The sequence below is a fragment of the Cryphonectria parasitica genome (genome assembly GCF_011745365.1).
Source record: "Cryphonectria parasitica EP155 unplaced genomic scaffold M406scaffold_5, whole genome shotgun sequence".
Taxonomy (NCBI): domain Eukaryota; kingdom Fungi; phylum Ascomycota; class Sordariomycetes; order Diaporthales; family Cryphonectriaceae; genus Cryphonectria; species Cryphonectria parasitica.
In genome coordinates this window covers 1,237,646-1,255,870 of record NW_024468913.1, presented here as the reverse complement: position 1 = coordinate 1,255,870, position 18,225 = coordinate 1,237,646, and the positions used below count along the sequence as shown (strand labels likewise).

Below are 18,225 nucleotides of genomic sequence, written 5' to 3'. Positions count from 1 at the left end.
AAAGTGCCCATCCCCATACCGAGACACTGGAACGAAAGCTGAATCTGGGAATCGGATATTCGATGGGAGCTTTGGAATTTGATTGATTCCAGTTTTGTACTGCATTCTAATTCAATCCACATTTGCTAACGTTGAAGTGAACTGTCTACCCAATTATTATCCTAACATTCATGCCAAGTTGGCCCTCGACACCATTTTTCGGTGCTTGTCAATTACTACCAAGCCAGTATCTCAAGGGAAAACCTTGAAGCCGCCAGGGCAAGCCTTCTGGAACAAGCCTTGAGGTCATACTTCTTGCCCGCCTGCTGAAGCTTCTTCTTGTTCACAACGCCGTAAGAGCCGATGGGGTCTTGATGGGTCCATGCGTAGTTCATATATACATACGGCACCAGCTGCCCTCGCGACGCGACATCCTGCTTCATCTTCTCAACACAGTCCTTCATAAAGGCCAAGACAGCATCATTGTCGCTCGTGTTGGTCCAGTAGGTGAGCAACAGGAGAGAAACAAGGATCCATCAAATGGCTTCAGTCCCAACTGGTTGCCCCCTCCAGTCGCCTCTGAGCGCTCTATCAAGGAGACTGGGTATGGCTGTAGGGTGAAGGAGGCTGTCAGACCTTGAGGGCCGTCCACAGATCGGCGTGGCTGTTCGCGTTTGCATTGACAGTCTCACCCGAGGCCAGAACAACCTTGTAATTGATTACATTGTCGCAAATGAAGCCCTCACCGCTGGGAAGAACGACACTGGGAGCAAATTCAGACCGACTGAGCAAGTAGAAGAAATTACAGCAAGGTTGATGGGACAAACCCTCGAGGGCGAGGCCGCCGATGCCGGCCATGGCAGACAGACAGACAGACAGGAAGTCGACAAACGAGGTCAAGTAGCGATAACACAAGCAGACGCCGTATCTTGAACGTCAGCAAACATATTCGCTAGGGATGTGTCAACAAGATTGGGCAGCGTTTGATTTGGTTTGCGCTTATTTTGGTATTGACCGGGACATCCGTGTCGACGTCGAATATGCCGGTCTATTCACTATGCATGACGCACCTCCTCTTCCAATCAGGGACTCAAAGTTCCTGTGTCGATGTTGAGCTGTCGAAATAGAAACCTGAGCCAGCCAGTTCTAAGATCCCCAAACACCCCAGCCAAGTACATTCTCTTTTCTCAGGACACAAGTATCTCTCGAGCTTCACCGTACAAGTAGTTTTAAGACCCATTCAACGTGGAGGCCACGGAACTTTGAATACAGAACCACACGTACTCTACCGTTGGATGAAATTCTTACATAATGGGCTCTTTAGTTATCAATCTAATTTTACTCTAATCATAACAACAGCCTCACTGCTAGTGAATACTCGAATACCTGTCCAAACCTGTAATTTATTATTTGGCACTGCTCTTATTAACTGATGTTTAGAAAACGGTATACCTCTGAGATGTTTTCCAAATAGGTATGAATAAGCCTTCATTTTACAAATCAGGTCAGTGCCTCTCCCTATCAGCCTCGTATGCATCCATTGCCTTCACATCTCGGGTCTGGTTGGAATGTCTACAATAGCGCATCAGAACTTCCTTCTCTCTACATCCACTGGTCCTGTAAGCTCAGCTGGTTAGAGCGTCGTACTAATACTTCCTCGAATCAGGAGATATCTGTGATGCGAAGGTCGCGAGTCGGGTCCTCTCCGGGACCATCTACCCTGTTGTATTTTTGTTGGTTCAAGTCAAAAGTCTGCAGTCTCTTTTATGTGTCCGGAATACAGTGTAAGGCGACACTTACACAGCGCCTAGACGGGGGCTTGGTGGGGCGGAGATTCATGTAAGCAGCTGTACTCCGCTACACGGACTTATTCGGAAACACCGCTCCTGAGCGGCGTTGATTCGTAGTATGTCGCAGGATTCAACCACCGCGGCTAATAATGTCCGCTCGTTTATTTTTTGGCTGTGACCCTTGGTATCCTTAAGTGTATTGAATCTAACACCGGGCCCGGATTTTACGACTTGCACCACAAGAAGCTTTATGTCCGCCACGCTACTCAATGAAGTAGGTTTCGCGAGGACTGAACAAGACATAAAAAGATGACTCTTCCAAACCGTCAGGAACAGCTCGAAGGGGGGCTTTTTTTTCTTTTTTCTTTCAAGATACTTGACAGCATACTATTTCAATCCCTCGAGTAGTCACATTCCAAACGATTTCACGAACCTACGCTAATTACCTCTCACAACTTACTGAAAATTACGACAAACCATCCACTCAGACCTCCATCAGCCCCTCGACCCCGATTTGCTTGCGTCTCTTCCGAAGGAAAGAAAAGTACAGAAAGAACATCTAATCAATATGGATTCTACCAAGAAATCGTTCAAGGTCGGCATCATTTGCGGCAGCACGCGCTCTGTCCGCGTCGGCCCACAAGTCACAGCCTTCGTCCGCGACACCATCAGTCATCACCTCTCATCCCAAGCCGGCAAAGGCACCAAGGCCCCTCCAGTATCTCTGGAAATTATCGATATAGAAAACTTTAACCTCCCCCTCTTCGATGAGATAGTCATCCCACAGGCCGTCACTGAACCCAGCGGGTACGCGCACGAGCACACGCGTGCCTGGTCAGCATGCGTCTCTTCCTACCACGCCTTCGTCTTTGTCACGCCGCAGTACAACTGGGGGATCCCAGCCAGCCTCAAGAATGCAGTGGATTATCTGTACAATGAATGGAAGGGCAAGCCTGCCATGGTTGTCTCATATGGTGGCCACGGAGGAGGTAGGGCAGCCGAGGCGTTGAGGACCGTCTGCCAGGGCCTGAAGATGGGAGTTGTTGAGAAGACAGTGAATATGTCATTCCCTGATAGGGACTTTGGAGGAAAATGTTATGTTGGAGGGGATTTGGGATTGGCAGAGGAAGGGTCGAAGGTCTGGGAGAAAGAGAAGGAGGATATTCTGGCTGTCTGGGACGAAATGGCCAACAAGCTGACGGGACTTGCTTGAGAACGACTTGTTGGGAGATTTCGATGCCGATGTCATCTTTGTTCTTGATTTCCAAAATCTTCCCTTTTCTGTTTTCACGTTTTCCTTTCACCCTTTCGTGCGCCTGAGAGGAGTCAGCTGATCATATCGGCATACAGATTTAAATCATAAATTGTGAGAACAGCTGCCCTAAAGCAACCTACGCTACACCTGTGAATGAGGTGCAAACGTAAAGTTTTTTTTGCTCGGGAAGATTAGGTGACTATAGTGCTGCATTTTCAGCCCTCCAACTCTTATTTAACCTGGTTACATATGGCCCAATACAGCAGCTGCTACAGTGGATTTTACCAATAGTGGTTTTTTGGTTTTTTTTTTAACATAATAACAACAGCTCGTGGCACTAGTCTACAGTGAGTCAGTAGTTACGTAGTACCCTGATGATAAACCTCTGGCCTTGACGGCCTGGATGACCTCACTGGTTTAGGAATGTGTACGACGACTTTACATTGGCCATTCAAGCGCGGCTTCATGGTTGCCATCATCTTTCACGTAAAGTTCTTGTATCGGTTTTAAGCATTCCGAAGATGGCAGCCCTGACTCACCATACCTGGATCCTCAAAATACCTCCCTGACAGGTACATTTTTGGCGGGGCATATATCCTTCTCGAAACTCATTATACACACACAGTAAGTTCAGCAAGCTAGTCTCAGCGGGCGGGACAGCTCCAAGCAGTGCTGATGAGGAGCCTGGGATCCGGGACTCGGGCGAGCAGCAGCCAGAAAACAGGATGCAAGCGTGCAAGACGGAGAAATGCACCACTCTGCTTTATTTCTTCCTTTTACACTATTTGGAGTGTAAAACACAGGAAGCATATAATTTTTTTCAATCGATTTTTTAGTCAGCTTATTGCCATTCCTCATAGCAAGCAACTCATGACTTCTGCTCCAACATCAGGCGTGTCAGTCAAGATAAAATATACAAGGAATGCGCGTTTTGCAGTGTGAGCAGGACATTATATCCTTAACCATTATAAGAATCATTTGTCTTTCCCAGCCACAACTATCAAGCGACTTCCGCAGCTTATACGGAGAACTTGCAAGCAATTTTCATGAAGTGCCCGAGGGATCAGGAGAAGATAGATGTTAAGAACAATTGACATTGTGGCTTGCGCAGCAGATACATGAGTTGTAAGGCTAAGGGACAACATCCAGCCTAATGAAGAGAGTTCTGAGTAGGCGGGGAAACTAGCGCACAGACCTGATCTGGTCACCTTACTGTACAGTAACACGGACACAGGAATGTCTGAAGCTGAGTGGACCCGCTTTAATCCTCACCCGCTCTCTTCTGAGAATCTATTACCCTGTCCTCGTAATCCTCACTAGGATGATGCACCCTTCCCAATGATCGGTCGCTGACACTGCTCGTACGAACACATATGGAGTTCTACAAACCTCAAGATGCTGTTGCGAAGAGGCGACAGACACCGAGTATTGCTGCAGAGAAACGTAGGAAGCCGCCACAGACGACGCAATATAGCTTCATCAACTCCAATGTCTCAGGAGATGCTCCCACGCCTGATAGCATTCGCCAGATCCGCTCGCATGTCGCGAGGGACATACACGCGCGCGCGCGGCAGAAGCGCATCGACAACCTGCGGGTCAGGTCACTCCCGCCGCGGCCCAGTGACTTTCCACAACGGCACAGTGCGGGCCCAGCAGAGGTGGTGACGAAGATGCGCGGGCACGTATCCCAGGCCGATCCAGTAGAGAAGCGCCCTCTGGGGGAGAAAGATAGGGTGGTTATGCCTGCTGCCTTGCTCCAGTACCCGGTGAGCAATGGGCAGGTGTTTGCGAGAGATATTACCCGGAGTGAGAGATACATGTTGAGCACTTGTATGTTGTCACCATGCTCGCGACGCCTTTCAAAACTTTTGACTGATCAGTTTCACTCAGTCATGATCTATACAGAGAATTGTGAGTAGTTCCGGAATAATACTTTACATGTTGATTTCTAGACAACCTTCTGATATTCCGCCTTCACTGTGAATTATATTGACGAATGGAGACAGATAAGAACGCAATGCAGCGATCGGTCAAGCATAGCAGCGTGTCCACCGAAAACCTAAGACAGAGATGGATCCCCTATTGCATGAGCCAAGAAGGACTCCTAGAAACCTTGTTTCTAAAGGCTGGCAATGCCTTGAGTGAGCTGAGAGGGAACAGCGAGGAGAGGTGGGATCTTGTAGCTTGCCGCTACAGAGAGCGGTGCCTAAAGAAAGCCATCGAGGCGCTAGCACGAGAAAACATGTGTCCTAGCGACAATACCATCGCCCTTGTCATTTCTGTAGGCGCTGATGATGTGAGTATCCTCTGACAAAATGTCTTCCCACTCTTCCGGCATGCGCTGACTCTGTGATATCTTGTATAGTTCATAATGGGGAATATAGACGGATGGTTCCTTCATGGCAGGGCGGCGCTCGAGATGATCAAAAAGAGAGGAGGGCTCCCTGCTCTAATGAAGTGTTTGGATGGTCTTCTGGCTACAATGGTGGCGTGGTCGGTCCTCAACCCTGCATTCAAGCTCGTCGAGGGACCAGAACCCGACTGGTTGTTGCAGGCTGCCTCGAAGACGAATGTCAATAGGCCCCGTTAGTTATTTTCGAGAGCAAATTGCCCGCATGTCTACATGAAGCCCGTCGCCTACACTGGTGTAGGAGATGTCAAAAGAGATACCTACCCTGTCCTCCCAGACGGGTCCTTTTTAGCTGTCATCGTCTCAAAACAGTTGTTGCTGATATTGCATGTGTTGCACCATTTCAACGCTTAATTTAGAATTCGGGTCAAATAATATAGATGCAAATGAGACCTCCAATCTCTGGACATGGGTGAAGTGGATAGCATTTGGCACGCACAAAACGTGACGCTAGCTCTATAATCACCGCCTCGTCGGGAGAGACATTTTTGCCTTCTCCTTCTCGCGAATCTTGGCCCACGCATACACAATACCGCTTACAAAGCCAAAGAAGATAGCCGACACGCTACCAAAGGTAATGGGTGCATCAAAGAACACGAGACCGCTGATGGCAATCGGGAGCTTGTTCAATGCGCCCACCATTGAGTACGTCGTCGAGGAGGTGACGCGCTGACACCAAGTCGAGGCGTACGAGATGAAGATGGCGCCGGCGCCAGAGTAGATCATGCCGATGATGAGGCTGCGTCGCGTATCTTCTGGGAAATTGCGGGCAAAGTTCGCCGCAGACCAATCCTCTGTCAGGAGGGAGCCGAGCACCAGAACCGGAATGCTGAGGAGGTTGCTGTAGTATGTGGCTAAACGTGGAAAGACATTGTCAGTGAGCATTCACCAAGACCTGGGTCTTTTGATGGGCGGCGACATACCATCCCAGTCTCGCGTCTGCAGCTTCTTCATCACTCTGCCCTTGCCCAAAACATACGCAGCCGCACAGAAGACGTTTGCGAACATCCACGCATAACCCGCGTTGAGCGTCTTCAGAGCCGCATCGGTCTCGCTTGGGTGGCTGTCCGCGCCGAGTGTGGCCTGGATATCCGCCCAAGCCGCTACCACCGAGCTAAACACCATGAGGCCGAAGGACAGCAGGACAAGAGGCGTAACCCGACCGCCGGACAGTAGGACTTCTCCGTAAGCGATGACGATGATTGTCAGATTCTTGAATATGGTGAACACGGGCACCGAGAGAAACTGCAACGCCTTTCCGCCAGTATAAATCTGGGCCACGAGGAGAACGGCGATTGGAGACCCTGACCACTGTTAGCCAAGATTGCTGCTCTGCATAGTTCTTCACTTCCACGGTGAGGTACAAGGCGAGACTCACATTGCTTTGCATTATCCACATTGAACTTCTCAAGGCTGAGGAAGCCCAGCTGCTGGCAGACAAGAATTGCAAGTATGCAAACCACAGACTATTAGTTGTACGATGTTAGCCTCTTCTATCACCAGAAAGACGGGTTTGAGGGGGTACAGCTTACTTGGATTGCCAGGTAAAGGAACATGAGATTCCAATCTGAGCCTGATACAACGAACTTGTTGACAACAGTCATCGAGATGGACGCCAAACAGTAACCCAGAATAGACGCGGTCGGATTGTTCGCGAGTGCCGACAATGGGCTAGCCGATTGAGCATTCTGTCGCGACGGGGGAGAATAAGGCGACTGTGGCTTCTGGATATCATCCAGATCGTCCATCTCATGGTCTCCTCCCTCCGGCATGGCAAGGACATAGTCGTCGCTTTTCTTGTGAGGCATGTTGCCAGTTTTGGCACGTGCCACAAAGTTGAATAACTTCTGAAGAAGAAAAAAAAGGCCCGAACGGGATTGCGAGACCTCAATTCCCTGGTTTCACCTCTCGCACACGAATATCGCACGCGTGGGCCGTCAGTGAAATGGTCGAATCTGGGGAATTATCAATCAGGCCAAGTGAGCGTCAGAAAAGGGGCTTTGAAGCGCGTCTCTTGATACGTGTCGGATGACGGATGACAGGCGCTACTAAAAAATTGCGTTTCGTCTTACTTGTGGGCCCGAGGCACAGATAGCTACGTTACTGCGTACAGCAGAGGCAGGCGACCCCCCTAAGATGCGGATCTGCATCCCTGAAGATGCTCAAAGGTTAAAAGTGCGGCCCGATGCGACGTCTCCCCTGGTTACTTGGCAAGGACCTGAGAATATGGCTTCGTTCAGTGATTAGTTAACTGTTCCACACCAGTTCTGGCAGCAACGGAAGGGAAGAATATTATTGGTAAGTCAAAGTCTCTAAGGAGGCAAGAATTAGAGCATCGGTCAAGTAATGATTTGACTGTTGGTTGTCATTGAGACAAGTGTCAACCTGGTTATTTCGCACCCTACCAGTCATGAGATTGATGCTTTAATTATGCAGCACGGACTTCCTCCTTACCCTTTCAGATCCGAAAAAGTCACCTAATTACACGCTTTGCCCGTGCGTAATATATGTTGATTGCTGTATGAATGCTGCATCGACTTGTACTCTAGAAGAGTATCGGATTGGCATCTGATTTCGGAATAAAATACTATCAATCATCAAATTGTAGACAATAAACACTCCCCACTGAAACGTGAGGTGTTCAGTCCAGATGACACCAACTCTGCAAACCAAATTCAACATCACCGCTAGTATAGCAAACAAATCATTGAATTTGTTCGAATGAGTCTTTGTCTCAGCTAGTTCCAACACCAAATCGATGGCAACCGTATTTGGGATTGTACAATTAGCGCGAAAGAAAAATAGTAAAGACCTCTTGGTGCCACTATTCAAGGGCAAATCAGACATTTTCGGGTTCTATGATAGCTTCGTCCTACGTGCAAATGGCGACAAAAATTGCCGTGTGGCAAATGAGTGATTATCTACTCTGTAATCATCCATCCTATACCTAGACTGCATCATGAAAAACTATAGAAACACCTCAGGTTATTGTTGTATTGCTTATCGCAGGGGACGGGCCGCTTCCGTCGTAGCCCTACCAAGGCTCACTGTGCCGAAAGATCGGATGAGGCTAGCATCCAACATTGCACCTCACCTCGCGGCCGTTTTCGACGATTTCTATATAAAGTTGGGGCATGGCTCACTTATGGATGTCGGCATTGTCCAGGGATTTTCTCCATCTGCCTGCAAAATATTGTCACAACCCCGCACCGAGCGCCTTGTCCTGAGCGGTGCTTTTGAACGGCAGTAAATTTACCTTTCCCTCAGCATCACAGGGAACACAACGTGTGTGATACATCGTGCATGGAGCCTCCCTTGCGACCGGAGAAAGTGAAGACGGAGTCTGTCATGACTGTAGCCGACGATGATCTCACAGCCTTGAAGAGTCATGCCAAACAGCCCAACCGAGATCATGTGGCGGGTGTCTGGCCTATATTCTGCGGCGTTTCATTGCTATGCATCCCCATGATCGTGGTTTCTGCGGTCCTGATTGGTATCATCGCCCATTACCAGATCGTTCCGGATCCTGGAATGCCAGAATTTCGCGTTGCATTCTGGAAGTTAGGGCCACACAATGATATCACAACTGACTTCAACGATATTGAGCGAGTTGGGGACGATGCAGCATACTATGTCGACTACCCACCTACAAGCCTTACTACGATCGCAAGTTGGATCGGATACATTGTTCCATACTTGTCAAGCTTCATTATAGCTATGACTGTACTTTTCATTCCTCGGTTTACGAAAATGAGATTTCAGCATAGCAATCCCAACAATTCACCAGTACCAGAACAACAGACAACACTTGATAAACTGCCAGGGAATCACGAATTCGGATCTTTAAAGAATGGTGCTGCATACTACAAATTGAAGAATCAAGAGAAACTAGTAACCCCAGGGCCAGCTATGTTCACCGCTCTGGCACTAATCACGATCCTAGGGTGAGTGTGGCAATGAGAACGTGATTTCCACCATTTCAAAGTCAAACAGTACTGACAGCTCACAAAGCCTTCTGATTGCTCTCGTCAATACGTGGTTCGGCTTGAGTGTTCAAACTGCGACTGTTACCCAGCTTTATCAGGTCTCTGGAGACACATATCACTCTTTCGGTCGTCAGATCGATCGAAGCAACGGAAGCTCTTCGGCCTGCGCTCAAGGACCTATGATTCCAGCTTCTCAAGGAAGCAACCTGCAGAGCTTCGCCTGGCCATGTAACATCGAGATACCTGTTCCATATCCTAGCAACATGTTCCTCACCGGTGGCCAAACAAGGAGAACCGCGCAATCAGGTCTACCGTCCGAGCTACAATCAGAACATGCTATTCTGTACCGTACGGGGCCGGCGACCGAGTCAATCTCACACAGTCCGTCTATGCAATACCCGGTCTATTTCATCGGTGACGACCGGAGCAGCACCAATGAGGACTTCGAGGCATGGTCCATGGGCATAGCAACGCAATGTGAGATCATCACGACTAAATGCTACAAGGGCGAGGAAAATAACGGTACCGCTTTCAAGTGCCCCGGTGGCTTCGAGGGCGATTTCACCATGTGCCAGGCTGGTACATGGCCTACCGGCGGGAGCAAATCTGGACAGGGAGACTGTACCACGGGCATTGGCTTTGCTGCTGATGCTCAGCTCTCCCGCGGTGCAGGTTTCACGAACATGACTGGCAAAGACCACACCAGCACTGACGGGCAAGTCAGTGCCCTCCTGCAGCAGAACCCGATCTACTTTGGGACATGGGCCCAAGGCTTTCCTGCGTGGGACGACCTAAACACCACATTCAAAACAAGAGGGGGAAAGTCAAGCAACGACAAGACGGAGGTCTTCGCTGCGGGTGCCTCGGTTGCGATGTGGCTCTTGAATTGCAGTGCCACCATCTATGACATTGATTATACCTGGGTCAACGGGACACTGCATAACTTTCGAGCCGAGCCAGCTGCTCCAGAATGGGGTGCTTTTTTCTCCGCGCCATATGCCTGGGCCAGTCTTTCTTCAGGTCTGAATACTGCTAAGACGAATCTGCAGTCCGCTGCCTGGGACGCTGCGTACTCTGCCCACAACGCTACGGACTTGGCTAATCACTGGGCCCGGGCTTTCTCATCCTACGCACTGTCGACGTCTCTCGGAGTATTCGTCCCCCAGACCAACATCCTGGAGCAGGGCCGTAATAACGCAGTCAGCGTGACAAGGGTACCGTTGGTCCCATTATATCTGCTCCTCTGCCTGGACTGGCTGTATGTCGTGGTCGTGCTATGTCTGGTGATTGGTGTCTCCTGCTTCACTCACCCGACCGTGAAGCTGGGCCGTCCGGGACCAGCTCAACGTTGGTGGTCTCGTCGTGGCGCACTTTGAGAAGCCAGAGTGCTCGGTCAGAGGGTCCTTAACCTGCAGTCATGATAACTTTGCAGTGACAGCAGAACATGGGGGTGATAGAGGAAGGGACAGCGACCACACCAGGCAAAACTGTGAGAACAGAAGAAATGAGACTGGCCATAGGAGCACAGTCTCCCGAGCAGGCCCCAACAAGGTCCAGCAACTGAGAGCTAGGATCATTGCTGACGTCAGGAAGAAATGGGTGTTCACCCTCCCTGCCTCCTTGTCAATAATCAATCAGCTTTGCTGCGTCCCATCACTACTGACCAGCACCAGGCAGACAGGCAGACAGGCAGACAGGGTAGTTGATAGTGTCACAGAAACCCAACCTGCACCTTCCCTTTGACTCACTATTTCTGGAGCAGAGCTCACCACTAGACCATATTCAGTAGGCGGTCACTGGTGAGAGTACATGGTCCGTGCACATGCAGCTCAGGATATATAAACCTGCGTTCCGCCCCCCCCCCCCCAACTTTGATCGTTTCTTCTCTTTTCCTTTCTTCATACTTACCTTGTCTGAGTCGCAGTAGCTCAAGAATTACTGTGACTAGGTTGGAAAGCCTGCATTGCACAACGTGGAGCTGACCAGTCTGGTTTGTCCTTCGGGGCCGACCTGGGCGCAATTTTTGCTGCCATAACTCAGCTTCAGCTGTCTTTTTTCCTTTTTTTCATTATGCTCATCGCTTTAGGCGTTGACATGAAGAAGAAACCATTTCCTCTTACCCTACCAAGTCCAGATCTTGCCATTGCTAGGACATGACTCTGCTGAATGCACTCCCTTTGCTGTCGGGCAGCCTGAGGAACAGCCCAATTTCAGTCTCAAGTGCTACTGAAAGCTTGTCTCGTACAGATTGAGTGTTAAGTGTACAGGAACCTTGCGCTCTAGGGTAGCTTGCTGATGGCGTCATACCTGCTTGAGTATGGCTGCCCACAGGCTGTACACACCACAGCTCTGGATTGATCGACAACTGTAGCATCAATGTTTAAAAGAAGGTCAGGTTGTAGTGAAGGGGCAAATTGATGTCAATTGGTATTCAAAAAACCAGTGTCGTGATGCCACCGCTGTCACTCTGGCGCGAAGCAGCAAATGGGCATATGCCACCATGAACTAGGTACTTACATAGTAGAGCCGTCCCCTCCTCCTCCACACTGTCAATCAGATCTCAACAACCCCGCCTCTTCAAACCTTACCACATCACAGCTCGCAATCCATTCAGCATCACCAGCAAACATGAGCAAACACGTACTTATTCTCGGCGGCCATGGCAAGATCAGCCAACTCCTCACACCTATCCTCCTCAAGAAGTCATGGACTGTCACAAGCATCATCCGAACGGAGGAGCAGGTCCCCACCATCAAGAAGCTAGGCGAAAGCCTGCAGGGCAAGCTTAATGTACTTGTCCGCAGCATTGAGGAGGTCAAGTCTGAACCCCAGGCCAAGAGCATCCTGGATGAGGTGAAGCCTGACTATGTTGTGTGGAGTGCTGGTGCAGGAGGCCGGGGAGGCGCGGAGAGGGTCTGTATTTACTCGGTCCCCCTAACTTTGATTAGACCACAACACTCTGTCAAAACATGCACAGTCACTGACTATCCCTTCGCGCACTTACAGACCTACGCTATCGACCGTGATGCCGCCATCCACTTCATCCGCGCCTCGGCGGCCTCCCCGTCCATCACCCGTTTCCTCATGGTCTCGTACCTCGCCTCGCGCCGCAACAAGCCCAGCTGGTGGGACGATGCCGCTTGGGCCAACGCTCTTGAGGTCAATAACAAGATCCTGCCCGACTACTACAAGGCCAAGATCGCCGCCGACGAGGTCCTGTACCAGGAGTCCGCCAAGAGGGGCAGCGATTTCGTCGGTATCAACCTGCGGCCCGGCACACTGACAACCGAGCCGGCGGGCGGGGTTGAGCTGGGCAAGACCAAGACCAGCAGGGGTCCGAGCAGCAGGGAGAGTGTTGCTCAGGTCGCTGCGAGCCTGCTCGAGGTGCCGTCTATCAAGAACTGCTGGGTAGATATGCTGGACGGCGAAGAGGAGGTTGAAGCGGCGGTCAAGAAGATTGCTACAGAGGGGGTGGACTGTTGTGAGGGAGAGGACATATACAAGGCGTGACTTTTGGCAAGGATTTAGGGCGCTTGACGACTCTTGGATGTTCAACAAGCCCCACGATAATTTATTGCTGTCTCGGACATCGCCGGCTTCATGGTGTTGCGCCTAAAACACACGGCCGCTCGCTCTGCTTGACAAACAAATTTCTTTGTGACTATCTAGGTCCCTAAAGGTTGGTTTTCCATTCCTTACGACCGCCGGCTCATTTGTTGAAAACAGCCTGGGGCCGAAGGAGGAAGCCGCCATCAACATAAGAAATCCTGCTGGCTCTGCAACCCCGTCTCTCCCCCAGTAGTCCTCATTTAGAATCACATCAGGCTTGACTTGAGGTCGGAGTGGTGCATCCTGGAGAGGCCTGTCGATGCCCACCGCCACGGGCGTCCTCGGACTGGCTTTCGTCAAACCTCTCAGATGCTCGTGCTAGGGCGTTCCGTTAGCCCAACGATCATCAGACAGACACCCATCATCCACCTTCCGCTGACGCACCTCTAGTCTAGCACGGTAATCTTGAAGCTGTGCAGCGCCGCGGTGGAACCGAGCCCGTCCAGCCAGCAGGTATCGTTGTTGGTCAGCGAGCCATACTCGAAGGCACCCGAGCAGTCCGTGGTCTCGTATGCAGCCCAGTGGATGTCCCTGCCGAACATGTTGGCGCCCACGGCCATCTTGTGCGAGTAGAAGGCCCCGTTGGCCGTGTGACACTCGTCGAGTACGCCCAAGCTTGTCGTCTGCAGGACGTTGCAGCACGTGTCGTCACTGTACAGCTTGACGGTCACCGTGTTGGCATCCTTGATGGCGGGCTGGGTCGAGTCACAAGCCTGGGCGGCACCCGCGACAAAGAGTAGGGCAAGGGAGAGCTGAGAGAACATGTTGTAGGCGCTGGGAACGTTTCTTCTTGTTTCTTTGAAGTTGGATGGCTTTGAGAAGAGTGAAGTGAGTATCTGAGGATGATGGACAAGCTTGATCAGGAACCTCGACGGTGGGCAATATCAACCTTTTTATCTTCGAGAGCTACCTTGCTGTCGGCCTCGAATTTCCTCTCCTTTCGATGGACACCCATGGGGCTCACCATGTCGCCGACAGGTTTCGTGACCCCGCCATCAGGGGAAAAGGGCGCTGACTCTTGTCTCTACCATCGTGACAGTCGTTTCGAGAGAGGACCAGAGAGCCACAGCTCGACTTGTTCCCCTCCAAGGTCTTCTCTTCTTTAGTTTTGCTGATGAGCTCGACTAGGACCAAGCCACAGTATCACGGCGATGAGTGATCACCATCCACAAGGAGACTAGACACACCGTGAGACCTTCACCGCTTCGAGACAGCGTGCTGTCAAGCTAAATGAAGTCTACCAAAGGTCTCTACGCTGCGAACACGGGCTAGAACTGAAAATACCATTTGTGATCGATGACAGGGACTGGATGAAGTGACTGCAATGAGCATCAGCTGGGTGGAGCCAGGCGGCTTCATCATGGGGAAGGACCTCGTTCGCCTGAGACCAATAGCGAGAGAAAGAACTGAGAATGATGCTGCATGTGTTGGTTAGGATGCCAAGGCTGAGATTACACATTGCTTTTCTTACACGCATGCCAAGGCAGATGGGTAAAAGCCTTGCTCGCAAGACAGCAGGACGAACGCCTCGAGCCATAACCGTCTACTATTTAGCTGCCGATAGATGAACAAGCAATCGAGGCACGAACGTCTTGATGACCATTGATGCCAAGACTTGGATTACTTATCCATTCATTTGTGGCTTGCAGATAATGGAAACCAGAGTAAGACGTCTATATCATGCGACAGCAGGATTGGAAACTGTGTTAATTTAGCTTCGTTCAATTGTTCGATCGGGGGGTTTATGATTGGTCTTATGTAGACTCAGGGTCCTGAAAGTAACGCCGAAGAGGTCGTCTAGTAGTATTCAAGAGAGTGAGCTCACTAGAGTCTAACCGGCATGGAACACAAGACTTTGGCCCTTCTCTCAAGGTTGAAAGCCACTGGATTTTATGGCTTGGCCATATCCTCCGACTGGGACGCTTACTATGTAGCAAGGACACCATCAAGAATCATGCATGGAATTATTGCCTATGCGGAATCGGTTCCGTAGAAGCAGTTCCTTCAGAAGAACAACATGGGAAGAGGTTGAAGGAACTCTGAAGGGTATCTTTCATTGTAAGTCAACGCTATGCTGTTCCAGATCTAAACTCGCCCATCCTCTATGGCTATTCGTGGCTTCATCACCAGTGTATTAATAATTAAGGGTCTTCTTTTTGTCTAGTCAAGACGACTTGAGGACGATTCACCCGGGTCCGCGACATGAGGCGCAGGTGCCGAGGTCTCAGCAGCCCGTGACGCCTCATGTTCCTCTGCGCCTTCACCGGCCGCCTCCGCCGTCGTTCGTCCTTCCTCAGAAACAGGCGGTAAAGGCGCAGCCTGCTCTGGAGCCTTCCCCTTGTCCACAGTGGGAGCTGCTGCTGCTGCTTGAGGGGCTTGTGCCATCTCAGGAGCGGCTGCAGGAGCAGCGTGGGCGGGCGACATGAAGACAGTAGCCTCGCCGCTGTTAGCCCCCGACTCGGCGTCATTCTTGGCAGCCATCTTCTTGTTGCTGCGGTGTCTCCAGATGAAGAAGATGGCAAGTCCCAGGGCAAGACAAGCAGCGGCGATGCCGATGCTCATACCGATCAGGGCACCGAACGGCAGCACACTCGAGAGGCCTGCTGTTTCGTTACTGCTTCCATCCTCAGACCCCGGGCCATAGGTAGTACCCGTGCCGCTGCCCGAATCGGCATAACACTCGGAGTAGGAGCAGAAAAGCGTCGACGATGGCACGGTGGCGCCGTAGCTCGTGAACGGGACGATGTTGCTTGTTGCGGTGGCGTCAAACTTGACCGGTGCGATGGCCACCTCGTTGTTGACGAGGTCGAAGACGCTGTAGGTGCGTCGCAGTAACGTGCTGCCCAGGGTGTAGGACGAGGCGGTGTAGTTTTGCACGCCAAAGAGGCACAAGTTGGTCGTGTCGGTTTCGTCCTCATCCTCGTCGTAATAGGTGTACTCGGCTATTAACGCTGTAACATTCACGTCGGTCTCGGGAATCACGAGATCGGACATGTATGTGGTGATGATGGGACCCAGACTTCCCTCGCCGCCGAGCTGCAGGGTAAAGTTGGTCGTGGTGTCGCTCGAGGCATCGCACGAGATGACGGCCATCTCGAGCACCGAGTGGAAATAAGCTCCAGACATGGACCAGATCTGCGTGGCAATGGTGGTGGGAAGGGTCGAGACGGTATCTGGCGGGCTGTAGATGGCTGTGAACAGATATTCGTCACTGTAGTAAGTTCCTGACGAATCTGAATCGTCGTCGTCCTGATCGTCTGTGATCGCGATCGGGCCGCCGCTGGTGCTTGTCGACCCGTTGATGCCGATGACCTGGATCATCATCATGTAATACGAGTATTCCGACTGCAGCCGCGTCAGGTTGCCATCGAACTTGGTCGTATCGATGGCTCCAAAGAGCAGGTTCCCCGAGCTCGCGGTCTCGTCGTCCACCCAGATCGAGTACGCGGTGCTGTTGATGAGGCCTTCTTCCTGGAGGCGGTTGGGGAGGTTGTCGTACGAGCTGTCATTGTAACCGATGCCGAGGACGCCGATATATGTCGATGTGAACATGCCGCCATAGGTATAGTTCACCAGCCCCATGGTCAAGTTAGACACGCTCATCCCACCAACGGTGAGGACATCGCTGATGTATTCGCCCTCTGCATAGGAGCCTTCATTGGTACTTCCGGAGAAGGAACCATCGTCATAATAATAGTCGTCGTCGTCACCTGTGTCGATGAGGGTGTAGGTACTTGAGTTGCCAGGGGAGACTTGTTCGGGGCTAGTCAGCTTATTGATTACATTGACATGAATGTGACAACATGATGCGTCGTGAGACAGAATTTTCTTCAAAGAGCAATAACCAAAGAAGTCGACTTACAAGTGCCCCATAAGCAATTGTTGACGGTGACATAGTCATAATCATCTTCTCCCTCCCCAGTGCTCACATACTCCGAATACGTGCAATATCCCGAGCGCTCGTCGATGACCCATGTGTCCGAGGCAGATGGCGAGAGCTGCAGTGAAACAGGTTGGCCAGGGGTGCCCACAGTCACATTCACGACATAAGTCGAGTCGTGATACGAGAGGCTCGAGCTGACCGATCGAGGTTTGGAGCCAGCGGCACTCCTGATCCCACCGATCTTCTGCTTAGAAAAAGGGAAGTGAACAGCAGCATTCGCAAAATGAAGAGAGGCGCAGATGAGCGCTAAACGAACGGACGTCCTCATAGCGAGGAATTGGAGAACAAAACCCCAGTCAATACTGAGAAGAAGCAAAAACCCGGCGACGAACAAATAATTAAGAAAGACGTTATTACTGTGCAAACCGGATCGCGAAAATCAGAGGGGCAGAAACTGCCAGAGAAATAAAGTCAAGTTCCGTCATCTTATCCTTTTTGAACTATTGACTACGAAGATAGTGACAGACAGGTAAAAGGGGTCCTTCCAATTTCGAGGATTTTTTTCTGTCTTGCTTATTTTTTCCCCCAAAAGAGGGTCATCCGGGATCGTGAACCTGGTCGCACCCGGTGGCTTGGTGGCCTTCCTTGGATGTTATGCGCCTTGGGCCATTCCTCTTACGGCCGCATGCCAAGGATTTAATCTTTTAAGCTTGATGATAATAGGCTCAAACACCCTCTAGCGAGATGAATAAGCCTAGCTGGCACCTGGTAATCTGTGCGGCTCCAAGGCTAACGTGGGAGTCCCAGGGCCCCCCTGACTCTATTCACAGTACAGAGCGAGCGAGTGCGACTAGAGCGCTCTTTGGGGGCCGCTAGCACAGGCAACCGCTACATGACACGAGGAGCGGAACTCGGGAGGACGAGTGCCAGCCTCGGCGGTTGACCGTACCATAGTAGCAGTGCTGGCTGCAACGGGCCAGACTAGAAAAGAGAGAAAGCGAGCCTGGGCAATATGACCCTGCAAAATGATACCTCGTAGGAAGGATTGCGGCGGTACTCGGGCGTGGGGAGAAGTGAACTTTTGGCCTCTTTCTGGACAAGCCGATGCGACTCTGTCTTACAGCATGATTGACTCATAACCATAATGGTACGATGCCAAGTCTCTGGTCTTGTTCTCGTAGCGACCTGATATCGTCCTACAAGGTCAACAACGGTCACAAGATAGATGGTTTAGAAATTGGTGTGCATACCTGCCAAAATACCACTCTGTTGATTTTCTCTGAAAAAGAGCTCGGCATATGGATCGGTATATA

At 50.9% G+C, this 18,225-nt stretch overlaps 8 protein-coding genes and 1 non-coding gene across 9 annotated transcripts; 5 read left to right on the top strand and 4 right to left on the bottom strand.

Moving 5' to 3' along the window:
- Nucleotides 1-215: 215 nt before the first annotated feature.
- On the bottom strand, nucleotides 216-837 carry M406DRAFT_330766 (uncharacterized protein; the record flags this gene model as incomplete). Its single annotated transcript, XM_040920559.1, has 2 exons — nucleotides 216-437; nucleotides 616-837. 2 exons carry the CDS (start codon nucleotides 835-837, stop codon nucleotides 216-218), a joined length of 444 nt encoding a protein of 147 aa, XP_040775386.1.
- A 755-nt stretch (nucleotides 838-1,592) lies between these two features.
- On the top strand, nucleotides 1,593-1,693 carry M406DRAFT_t79. The gene has a single exon. It is a non-coding gene; the product is annotated as a tRNA-Ile (tRNA).
- Nucleotides 1,694-2,163: 470 nt separating this feature from the next.
- M406DRAFT_356543 (uncharacterized protein) lies at nucleotides 2,164-3,142 on the top strand. The gene has a single exon (XM_040923474.1). The coding sequence runs from the start codon at nucleotides 2,338-2,340 to the stop codon at nucleotides 2,980-2,982; it is 645 nt and encodes a 214-aa protein (XP_040775385.1). The 5' UTR covers nucleotides 2,164-2,337; the 3' UTR covers nucleotides 2,983-3,142.
- Nucleotides 3,143-4,397: 1,255 nt separating this feature from the next.
- M406DRAFT_330764 (uncharacterized protein) lies at nucleotides 4,398-5,335 on the top strand (the record flags this gene model as incomplete). Its single annotated transcript, XM_040920558.1, has 3 exons — nucleotides 4,398-4,854; nucleotides 4,915-4,935; nucleotides 5,031-5,335. 3 exons carry the CDS (start codon nucleotides 4,398-4,400, stop codon nucleotides 5,333-5,335), a joined length of 783 nt encoding a protein of 260 aa, XP_040775384.1.
- A 561-nt stretch (nucleotides 5,336-5,896) lies between these two features.
- Nucleotides 5,897-7,242, bottom strand: M406DRAFT_43341 (uncharacterized protein; the record flags this gene model as incomplete). The annotated part of the gene is made up of 4 exons (XM_040924220.1): nucleotides 5,897-6,288; nucleotides 6,358-6,738; nucleotides 6,813-6,900; nucleotides 6,967-7,242. 4 exons carry the CDS (start codon nucleotides 7,240-7,242, stop codon nucleotides 5,897-5,899), a joined length of 1,137 nt encoding a protein of 378 aa, XP_040775383.1.
- A 1,540-nt stretch (nucleotides 7,243-8,782) lies between these two features.
- M406DRAFT_71036 (uncharacterized protein) lies at nucleotides 8,783-10,796 on the top strand (the record flags this gene model as incomplete). The annotated part of the gene is made up of 2 exons (XM_040925391.1): nucleotides 8,783-9,378; nucleotides 9,428-10,796. 2 exons carry the CDS (start codon nucleotides 8,783-8,785, stop codon nucleotides 10,794-10,796), a joined length of 1,965 nt encoding a protein of 654 aa, XP_040775382.1.
- A 1,216-nt stretch (nucleotides 10,797-12,012) lies between these two features.
- On the top strand, nucleotides 12,013-13,006 carry M406DRAFT_356542 (NAD(P)-binding protein). The gene is made up of 2 exons (XM_040923473.1): nucleotides 12,013-12,333; nucleotides 12,427-13,006. The coding sequence occupies exons 1-2, from the start codon at nucleotides 12,049-12,051 to the stop codon at nucleotides 12,928-12,930; spliced, it is 789 nt and encodes a 262-aa protein (XP_040775381.1). The 5' UTR covers nucleotides 12,013-12,048; the 3' UTR covers nucleotides 12,931-13,006.
- Nucleotides 13,007-13,415: 409 nt separating this feature from the next.
- M406DRAFT_71038 (uncharacterized protein) lies at nucleotides 13,416-13,793 on the bottom strand (the record flags this gene model as incomplete). The annotated part of the gene is made up of 1 exon (XM_040925392.1): nucleotides 13,416-13,793. The coding sequence occupies one exon, from the start codon at nucleotides 13,791-13,793 to the stop codon at nucleotides 13,416-13,418; it is 378 nt and encodes a 125-aa protein (XP_040775380.1).
- A 1,396-nt stretch (nucleotides 13,794-15,189) lies between these two features.
- Nucleotides 15,190-17,240, bottom strand: M406DRAFT_330759 (acid protease; the record flags this gene model as incomplete). Its single annotated transcript, XM_040920557.1, has 2 exons — nucleotides 15,190-16,781; nucleotides 16,892-17,240. 2 exons carry the CDS (start codon nucleotides 17,238-17,240, stop codon nucleotides 15,190-15,192), a joined length of 1,941 nt encoding a protein of 646 aa, XP_040775379.1.
- Between the last annotated feature and the right edge of the window lie 985 nt (nucleotides 17,241-18,225).